This window comes from Scylla paramamosain, chromosome 15 (assembly GCF_035594125.1).
Source record: "Scylla paramamosain isolate STU-SP2022 chromosome 15, ASM3559412v1, whole genome shotgun sequence".
Taxonomy (NCBI): Eukaryota; Metazoa; Arthropoda; class Malacostraca; order Decapoda; family Portunidae; genus Scylla; species Scylla paramamosain.
The window spans coordinates 11,720,160-11,731,011 of NC_087165.1; the positions used below are offsets into that span (position 1 = coordinate 11,720,160).

General features: G+C 37.5%; 1 protein-coding gene across 1 annotated transcript in view; it reads right to left on the reverse strand.

Moving 5' to 3' along the window:
• Window positions 1–4,003: 4,003 nt before the first annotated feature.
• The window catches only part of LOC135107441 (uncharacterized), a 10,434-nt gene continuing 3,585 nt past the window's right edge, over window positions 4,004–10,852 (reverse strand). Inside the window, exons 5-6 of the mRNA XM_064017311.1 lie at window positions 8,262–8,417; window positions 4,004–4,580 (exon numbers count right to left, since the gene is read on the reverse strand). Coding sequence (XP_063873381.1) covers window positions 4,287–4,580; window positions 8,262–8,417 — 450 coding nt within the window. The 3' untranslated portion in view covers window positions 4,004–4,286. The remainder of the gene's footprint in view (window positions 4,581–8,261; window positions 8,418–10,852) is intronic.

Consider the following 10,852-nt stretch of genomic DNA (forward strand, 5'->3'; position numbering starts at 1 on the left):
CCGGCAGGGGTTAATAGTAGAGCACACAAACCTCGAGGCTCACCCTTCCCGCCCGTCATTTAAGACTTGCTATCAGAGCTATCATTACCATCGTTAGGGAGAGAGAGAGAGAGAGAGAGAGAGAGAGAGAGAGAGAGGAGAGAGAGAGAGAGGAGAGAGAGAGAGAGAGAGAGAGAGTAATATTCCAGTTTAATGAAAAAAAATCTTGAATGTACTAATTTTGCGAAAGGAATTGTTATGCATTATCTGTTTTGTTATCATTATTGTCATTATTATTATTATTATTATTATTATTATTATTATTATTATTATTATTATTATTATTATTGTTATTATTTACATTTATATTTACTTTATTTATCTATTTTGTTTATTCTCCATATTTTTTTCATATTTATTTACTTTATTTTTTATAGATTAATTACTTATCTGTTTTTATTTACTCCTTCATTATAAATCTATCAATATTTTTCTTATTTTACTTATTTGTTTTTGTTTTGCATTTTTACTTTATTCATTTATTTATTAACTCACATGTTTACTTGTATGTTTTTCATTTCTTGCAAGTGAAGGTGACAAGGCAAGGACACAAAACCTAGGAGGAAAAAATGTGCTAAGTTGTACTTCCCAAAAGAGTAATACCCACAAAACTTCTGCAACTCTGGCAAAGAGAAGAAAACAGCTATAGTAGCAGAGGCAACAGTGATGGCAGTTGAAATGACAACAGTAAAGAAGGAAAGAAAAAAAAGGTAGGGAAGGAGGAGGAAGAAGAGAAAAGATGGAAAAATTAAAGAATAAAAGAAAAGATCAAAAATTAGCTGTAGCAGCACTAGTAGCAATAACAGTAGCAGTAGTAATAGCAGCATTAAAAATTATTACAATTACCAACATCATACTGTAAAGTTTAATGATTGAACAAAGGAAGAAAAACATGTTGATCCAGACAGCAATAACCTCCAAGGTATGCCTGTGAAACTGTCAGCTTTAGCATGTCTCATCAACTCCTCTCCTCTAACTGACTGTCTTTAGCCTCTCTCTCATCACCGCAATGTTGCATCTCTAGCTGTCTTCTACTGCTATTTTCATTGCTAACTGCTCTTCCGATCTTGCCAACTGCATGCCTCCCCTCCTCCCGCAGCCTTGCTGCAACAAAACTTTCTTCTTTCTCTCACCTCTATTCTGTCTATCTCTTTAATGCAAGAATTAACCAGTATTCTCAATCATTCATCCCTTTCTCTGGTACACTCTGGAACTCCCTGCCTACTTATGTATTTCCACCTTCCTATGACTTGAATTCCTTCAAGAGGCAGGTTTCAAAACACTTATCCTTCAATTTTTGACTACCACTTTGGACTCTTTTCTGGGACTGGCATCTCAGTGGGCTTTTTTATTTATTGGATTTTTGCTGCTCTTGGCCAGTGTCCCTCCTACATAAAAAAAAAAAAAAAAAATTGTTTATAAGACAACCATGCATGGCTGTGGGGTGCTGCATCAGCCAGTTCTCAGGAATAGCATGTACATTTTATAAACAAAGAGAGAAGAACCAAATTTGTGTTGTTTCTAATTTTTTTGCCTGAAGATTGCCTAGCAGTGCAATCAGCCTACATGTCAATTGAACCATAACACTGCCTAACACACTGGTGATCCCTGATATGCTGTCTTCCATTGTAAGGCATTCAGGTATCTGCCTCAGCACGACCTCTCTGTCATCACGAACAAAGCAATGAACTGAAAATCAAAGTTTGGGAAATGAACTGAGGCACTCTCTGTAACACTGGAAAGGGAAACCAAACCAGTAAGTATATATCCCACCTAATGAGCGGCAAATATGTGCAGGGAGGCATGTTGTGGCTGAAGGTTGTGTAGGTGGAACAGATTTAGTGGGAGTTTTGGCACACTGACCTGGCCCACATGTGTCAACCTACTGTATATTTCATTAACTCAACACTGTCACACTCTCACTCCCTTAGTCAGCCTCCCTAGCCTTGCCATTTCCTTTTGTGACCTTCCCAACTTTCACCCTCTCCACTTGCCATATTTCTGACCTCTGCTACATTTCAAGTTCTTCCTCTCATGCAGTGTCCTGTGTGTCTTCTCTCAAGCTTCTGACAATGTTGATCCACTAAGAAAATCATGAGTACTCCAATTGCAAATATGGAAAAAATAACTAATACTTGCATATGAATAACTAGAACTATAACCAATGATAAAAATTCTTACCACTGGAAAAGGTGGTTATTTGTTTCTCGAGTTTCCATACAGAAAAGTATTATTCATTGTTGTGTTCATGGTTACAAAGGTATATCAGTTTACAATTGGATCCAACTTTCTGAAACACCCACATGTGTCGCATTAGATCTGCTCACTCATGACAATCATACAGTTTGACAAAGTAAAATAAACAAATGAAGTATTAACATACAACTCTGCAAAGGGAAAAAAGTAAAAGAAAACAAGAGTGACATAAGGAAAACAATCAAAGTATTTGTACTCACTCGAGGCACTAAGATGGAGGCAGCGGGTGAGCAGGATGGTACCTGAGGATGAAGAAGGTGTAAATTAGTGCATCTGCTTATCTTAGCATGCCACTCCACTCACTGCCTCTTACCTTACATTCACCCAGTCCTTCTAGAACCTCACCCAGACAATTGAGACTGGCTGCCATTCTCATGCACCAATAATGATAATGATGACAATGATGATGAGAATTATGATGATTTACTCAACTAAGATATACCTGATACCACATGTATTTTGTGGGTGTGTTGTGTGTTGACTGGAAGAGGGCTGGTGTGTTCATTAACTATCATCTAATTCAACATGTACATATAAAGAAATGAGCATATAAGAACACACACGCACAAACACATACGAGGCCCCTACCAGTCTCCACATGACAACACAACAGACAGTGCTCAAGTATCAGCATCACTTTGCACATCCTCAAAACTTATTCCTCATCAAGGGAACATTTGTCCCTTCCATATTTTTCCTGACAAAAGATATCTATTTTTAATAACATTATCATGTATTTTTCTGAATAATCACAACATATATCTTAAAGTTTAATAATGTTACGTGCAGCCTGTCATTACTCTTAACTAAAATTGAATAAAACAAAGAAAGAGAAACATATTATGGTAAAAGATGATGATGATGATGAGAGAGAGAGAGAGAGAGAGAGAGAGAGAGAGAGAGAGAGAGAGAGAGAGAGAGAGAGAGAGAGAGAGAGAGAGAGAGAGAGAGAGAGAGAGAGAGAGAGAGAGAGAGAGAGAGAGAGAGAGAGAGAGAGAGAGAGAGAGAGAGAGAGAGAGAGAGAGAGAGAGAGAGAGAGAGAGAGAGAGAGAGAGAGAGAGAGAGAAGAAGAAGAAGAAGAAGAAGAAGAAGAAGAAGAAGAAGAAAACAAGGAAATCAATTATATCTGCTTATTTGACTGGAAGAAAAGAACATTATTAACTTCAGTGTGTAGTGATGGTGGTGGTTGTCATGAGGTCAGTGATGTTACTGGTGTTTGTAGTATTCAACAACCCTGCTGATTGGTTACTTGGTTAATCAGCTTGGAGTTGGTGACAGACGACAAAATGACATCTGCTTACATTTTTAAAGAAACAAAGTGGAGGGAGTGTGTGTCACCTACTCTATTACTAAAACCAACCATCCAAGCAAGGTTAAACTCTCCATGGTGATGCACAGGTTTGGCTGCAAGCTTGGCCTGTACGACATCACCACCCTGATGATCTTCCACTTCAGTAAGGAGAAGAGAAAGACCTGCAAAGAGTGGAATGCCTGCTGGAGGGACTGGACCTCCCACCTTGCCTCCCTCAACATGGACAGGCTCATCAAGCACCACAGGAAGGAGGTGGTGGGGATGAAGGTCAAGCAGAGGAAGCCAGCTGCTGGTCAGCCTCCAATAGCTTACTTCCCCATGGACAACTTTCAGGACCAGGTGCAGACAGATATTGCCAATGGGAGGCAGAAAAAATGAATAAATGAAAATAAGTAATAAGCTCCATACATATATATTTTTGGTTTCATAAAAATTACACTTTTATATTGTAGCCATTGCTCTACATATATAACCTTTATATGTTATAATCAAGTAGCAGTAACATCAAGAATAATAAACTGAATTATTGCACTTTACCCTGGATATTTTTTGATAAGGATAATGCTAACCATTTCAGCTTCAATGTTGGCCCTTACTTGTAGCAGAAGCAACTTTCCCACATTAATGAAAAAAAAATAATGTAAGAGAGAGCATGCTTAACCAATTATACCATGATGAATTAGCCCTCCCCACCACTCTGACAAGATTTGGTATATGTGCTACCACAAGGAGGAACAAAACTATCACAACCATCATCAGCATTATTTTCATTATCCTCTTTATTGTTACTTTGTGCCAAGTTTGTCCCCCACACTGCTTGTGGAGGCTGTGTATCGGTGAGGGCTGGAGCTGGCTCTGGTGTGAGATTGTCCCATGACATTGAAGGAGTGGGGTCATTGGAAGAGCCACATCGCTCATTCCAGTCACTAAACCGAGCACAACTTCTGTCAGGACCACAGGCACCCTCATGTTGCTGAGAATGACAGTGTTACAAAGAATGTATATATAAAAAGTTAACAGCAAAGGCATCACAAGTAATAAATAAATAAATACATAAATATATATATATATATATATATATATATATATATATATATATATATATATATATATATATATATATATATATATATATATATAGAGAGAGAGAGAGAGAGAGAGAGAGAGAGAGAGAGAGAGAGAGAGAGAGAGAGAGAGAGAGAGAGAGAGAGAGAGAGAGAGAGAGAGGAGAGAGAGAGAGAGAGAGAGAGACAGAGAGAGACAGAGAGAGGAGAGAGAGAGAGAGAGAGAGAGAGAGAGAGAGAGAGAGAGAGAGAGAGAGAGAGAGAGAGGAGAGAGAGAGAGAGAGAGAGTTGAATTAGGCTAAGTTTGAGTGAATGAGCAAGTGAGAGTAAACATGAGTCAAATGGAAAGCAAGCATGAGTTGAGAGACTAATAGTGAAAATGGCTAGGATTGGAAGGAATAAATGAGAATAAGTATGAGTGAGAGTCAGTATTAAGGAGAAACGTGACACAATTTTCTTTCTAAAACATCTTTTCCTACTATGCATTCTTATATACAGTGGCTATGTCATGTACATGTTACATGACACACAATTTTCTTCCTAAAACATGTTTTCTTACTGTACACTCATATGCACTGGCCATGTCATTACCCTTCCACATACCATATTATTTCCCAAGTACCCTTTGAAAAAATTCATGTACTCTGGGATATGCCTTACACACACGTTGACTACTGCCATAGCATTTACTCTCCATCCTTCGTCACTCTATCTCACCCTCTCGAATAATTTCATTCTCATTCTCAGTGTCTCACTCTGTTTATCAATCCCCAGAGCTGTTCTTACTTACTCTCACATATCATCTTTTGCTAACTTTCACACTCACATTTGCATTCTCTTTCACTCATGCTGACCCTCACTTAGTCTTACTCAATTAAATCCTTATTCTTAATCTCTTAATTTTTCACTTATCTTCATAATTTAAATCATGTTTATTTTCTCCTTCACACAAACTCTCACTTATGCTTCTCACTTATTTCTTACTATCCAAAGCCATTCCTACTCTGTTGACCTCTTACCTCACTCATGCTTACTTTCCATTCAACTCAGTCATGCTTACTCTCACTCTCACTTATTCAAACTAATTCAACTCACAAGCTCAAGACTCTCTCTCTCTCTCTCTCTCTCTCTCTCTCTCTCTCTCTCTCTCTCTCTCTCTCTCTCTCTCTCTCTCTCTCTCTCTCTCTCTCTCTCTCTCTCTCTCTCTCTCTCTCTCTCTCTCTCTCTCTCTCTCTCTCTCTCTCTCTCTCTCTCTCTCTCTCTCTCTCTCTCTCTCTCTCTCTCTCTCTCTCTCTCTCTCTCTCTCTCTCTCTCTCTCTCTCTCTCTCTCTCTCTCTCTCTCTCTCTCTCTCTCTCTCTCTCTCTCTCTCTCTCTCTCTCTCTCTCTCTCTCTCTCTCTCTCTCTCTCTCTCTCTCTCTCTCTCTCTCTCTCTCTCTCTCTCTCTCTCTCTCTCTCTCTCTCTCTCTCTCTCTCTCTCTCTCTCTCTCTCTCTCTCTCTCTCTCTCTCTCTCTCTCTCTCTCTCTCTCTCTCTCTCTCTCTCTCTCTCTCTCTCTCTCTCTCTCTCTCTCTCTCTCTCTCTCTCTCTCTCTCTCTCTCTCTCTCTCTCTCTCTCTCTCTCTCTCTCTCTCTCTCTCTCTCTCTCTCTCTCTCTCTCTCTCTCTCTCTCTCTCTCTCTCTCTCTCTCTCTCTCTCTCTCTCTCTCTCTCTCTCTCTCAACACTTCCAATACCCTTCACACTCTCAGTCAGTTTTCCCCATTCATCCTTACACACACACAAACACACACATACAGATCCATAGCCTCTGCATTCCTCTGACATGGAGACTGAGACAGAGGTGGAGCTTTTGTTAACTAAAAATGCAGTAGCAGATATTGATCCAGATCTTTTGCTACAAGTATATTAATGTGGATAGTAATGTGGACAGTATCTTCACTGCTGATACTCTGCAGATGTTGATGCAGATATCTGATACATCACTAGCACATACATCTACACACTGTGACAGCCATGCACAAACTGACCTGGCAATTCATGTAGCCAGCATTTGTCTCACACCAAACTACCTACTGCATCCACCAAATTTGTTCCAACAAGCACTGATATATGATTCTGTTCAGTCACCCCTGCCTTGGTCTCTGGCCACCAAATAGTTCGGTTTTAAAGCAAACTTTTGTTTGGTCAATCACGAGTTGTTTGGATGGTGCCAGGTTCACTTTATCCAAATTCAGCATATCAAGGTCCCATTTATTGAGGGAATACTGTATACACACACACACACACACACACACACACACACACACACACACTCACAGAAGTCGGCACCAAAAAAGATAACAAAAATTTTCAGTCTGTGTCAGTGTCCATACGCCATTCAACCGATTTGATCTGATTGCATGGGAGAGCAGAGCACTGATAATATCTGAACCAAGTTCTCTCTCAAACTCCAGTAATACAAAGTGTCTCTTTAACTGTTTTTATTCCTTGGCACAAGGCAGCCACAGATGCTATTTCATCACTAGTAACAGGCAGTTTAGTAGCCATTTGTTGGTGATATGGAAACATATGCACCAGTAACTTGCACAAGCCAACTCAGGAATGCACGTACAAAAAACATCTCCTTGTCACTCAACTCTCAAATTTATACTAAAATCATAAACATGTGACACCACCCTAGGCCATTACCTGCCCTGAGTTGCTGTATCATGTATAATCAGTGCTCCACTCTCCCATGCAACCAGATCAAAAACTATTATCCATTGCAGACCCTATGGGGCACTGTTTTTTGCAGATATCTTCTAAGCAAACAGTTGGATCAATATAACATTTTGGCAATGCTTGCTTGACATCACCCCCTAATTTATGACACCACAGTGCACTGCCTAGTGTGTTGCTAACAACCTTCCTTTCTGCATTCTCTAAATTCTAATTACACAATCATGTCTAGGAGAACTCTGACTATCACATACCACTATTTCACTTTTCAGTATCATGACAATTCCATGAAAAAAAACAGCATATAACAAAAAAGCAATATAAACATTTTCAATTCTGTTCAATTCATATTCTCTCAATTATACTAAGTCAATTTTATCTTTGTTTCAACATATTTGTAATCTACCATAATTCTTCTGTCCAATGATCTAGAAATCAAATAAGTATTGCACAAAATAAAGGAGGTACAGAGAAGAGAAGTAAAACTGAGAGTGTGGATAGGTCACCATCCATGCAGAGTGGAAGACAGGTTGACTGAGCCATCACTCAGAGATGTTGTTACAAAAGTAGCTTAGGCTCTAGTTCCATGCTATGTGAATGGACTATGACTAGCAGATACAGAGGCACAGAATACAAACATTTTCATAGAAAATGCATGATGTATTACATTCATAATATATATACATATATATATATATATATATATATATATATATATATATATATATATATATATATATATATATATATATATATATATATATATATATATATATATATATATATATATATATATATATATATATATAGTATTCATAGCATTTTGAGTCACTCTGAAGACAAACTATCAGAATGTGGACAAATAGTTCACATACCTGCACGAGTGATTTTTCACACCCACAAGTCTCACAAAAACCATATTTCCGAGCTAAATTTTGAAAAACTTCTCGTTCATGCGCCTCACACACAACAGGGAGTTCTGGTGGTGGACCTGGTGGTGGATTTGTCTGGCTGTACTGCCTCTGAGTAGTCTGCAGGGAAGAAAACATAAGATATTTGATGTAGTATTGAAGCTAAACTTTCATCATTCCTCCTGTTTGTTGCATAACTCATGATACTTCAGATTAACAAATTATTTCTGCCTATTATCTCATTTAATGATTTATACACATATATATGTAACTGAACTGAAAATTTCACATTTAACCACTTGCTAGAACAGCTTCAATGAGGTTCTGTTTCATCTCCTGCAATTTTTTCCCCCTCCAGGTGCTAACTTTGCAGGAGTCTTATCTATCCTTGCATGAAGTGAGAGACCCATTAAAGGAGGAGTGGACATTCCATTCACAGCTTTACTAAACAAGATGAACTCAAAGCTCTCAAATATCATGAACCACTCTCTATCATTCATCTGAACTCTGCTCCAATACTGTATATTTTTTACTTCTAGCCTTAGTGGTTAACATAAAAAAAACTATAATTTTTATTATTATTATTATTATTATTATTATTATTATTATTATTATTATTATTATTATTATTATGAAAATCAAAGTAAAGGCATCAGGGAAAAACCATAAAACTAATATAGACCCAAATAGGGTTCCCATAATGAGAAAACATGTATGTGAAAAATTAGATCAGTATTTCAGAGAACCATGTTTCCATCAATTTATTGATTTGGTTTGTTCTTGTACCAAATCATAATTGGGCATAGTGGCATTAAAAGAAAAATAAAGTCCAATAAAGAAAAGGTTTTCATAGACCTTAAAGATTATAATTATTATAATCATTTATAATTTTCCATTTCTAGAATTGCAAGCATTAGTGGTAGTCTAATATAGAAGCTTTCATTATTTTTGTTATTAATAAAATTCCAATGTTAAAGATATTCCATATCTCATAATACATACTACTCATACATGGTGTTCCCTTTTAACTTTTCCAGCCAATATGTTAGAGAAAAAGATGAATAGAGAGGAGGCTTACTCTTCTCTATTAGAATACTAATACATGTATTAGTTTGACAGGTACCCTCATTATACACCAGCAGATCTGAAATCTGTTCTTGCACTGTATTCCTACATACAAAGAGCTAATGGATGTATGCACACATAGCTGGGAGGTTAAGTAGCTTTAGTCTAAAAATGAAGAAGTGTCATCCTAATCCTTACATAGCATGCCAGTGACTCAACTAAGATTTACTAAGAGTCAAATTTGGAAAATGGAAAGAAACATTTAACAGTCAGTGACAAGGTATCCTAGTTATGTTTTGTTATGCTGGATAACCTCATCAAAAGTAAACAATGTATCTCATTAAGCCAGAGGATATCTTCAAATTCAAGTTATGAAGCGTGACATTTGGTGTTTTTAGATAGCTTGTGATACTGTGGCTTGTACTGTACTGAAAGATATACACAGAGGTCACATAACTACACTTACTACAATAGCACTATAGCACTCATATCTTTTGAACTGGCAGTTTTCAGACTGCTGTTGACACTACAAGCCAATATTAGTGAGGCATGTCACATTCTTCCATAAATGAGAGAAATAGCAATCTTTCCCACAATATTCTATCTTATAAGTTAATGGTTAGTCTGCAGAGCTATATTAACAGCTACTGCTACACTGTCCCAAGCATTTATCTTGCCTCCAACAATGATACTGCTACTCAGTGTTTTCACAAATTTCCACCTCTTTCATGAAAATGAAGATCTTCATAGCTAAACTGCCATGTTATGACTTCCTTAGTTGTTATCACTGCCTTCAATACCTACACACTTCTTTATCAACGAATGCCAAGTTATGTTCAAGCATCAACTGATGAATCATTGAATGTGACTGTACATGTGGTTACATGTTACAAAGTCCATTCAGTCTGATTAATCAAGTGCCACCAGCTAGTGTGATACCTGTACCTATCTATTCCATTTATCCGATAGCCGTTCCAAAGAACTCCCTTCATAGGGATAGCCATGATAAGGTTCCACAGGAGAGCAGACAGCCACCTCATAAAAACAGTTAAGAAACATACTGAGACAACTATAATTACAAGAAACCCATATAACAGTGAAAAAATGTTATATACTCGTAGTATGGTAGAGGATACTAACCCTCATTTCTGGAACCAATGTCTGTGATATTTGTACCTCTAGGAAAAACTTTAATGCTTCCAAGTAAGTGAAGAGAATCATGTAAACTTTCAAGCATCTTCTTTACAAAGAGCTCGTTAGAGGATGGTAGTGAAAGGTTCCTTTGAGAGCTGCTGAAGTGGTGACACTGATTGACACCAAACAAAATGAGATTGAGGGGTTTTCTTCAGTATTTTTTCTTTCTTTTTGAGGATGGACACTGATAGAAATATTGTAGTAATACCTATTTTTGAAGTTTGGAAATACTAGGTCATTGTCAATCATAATCTGCAAGAAGAATATGTCTCAAACTGTAGCAAGTATGTATTTTT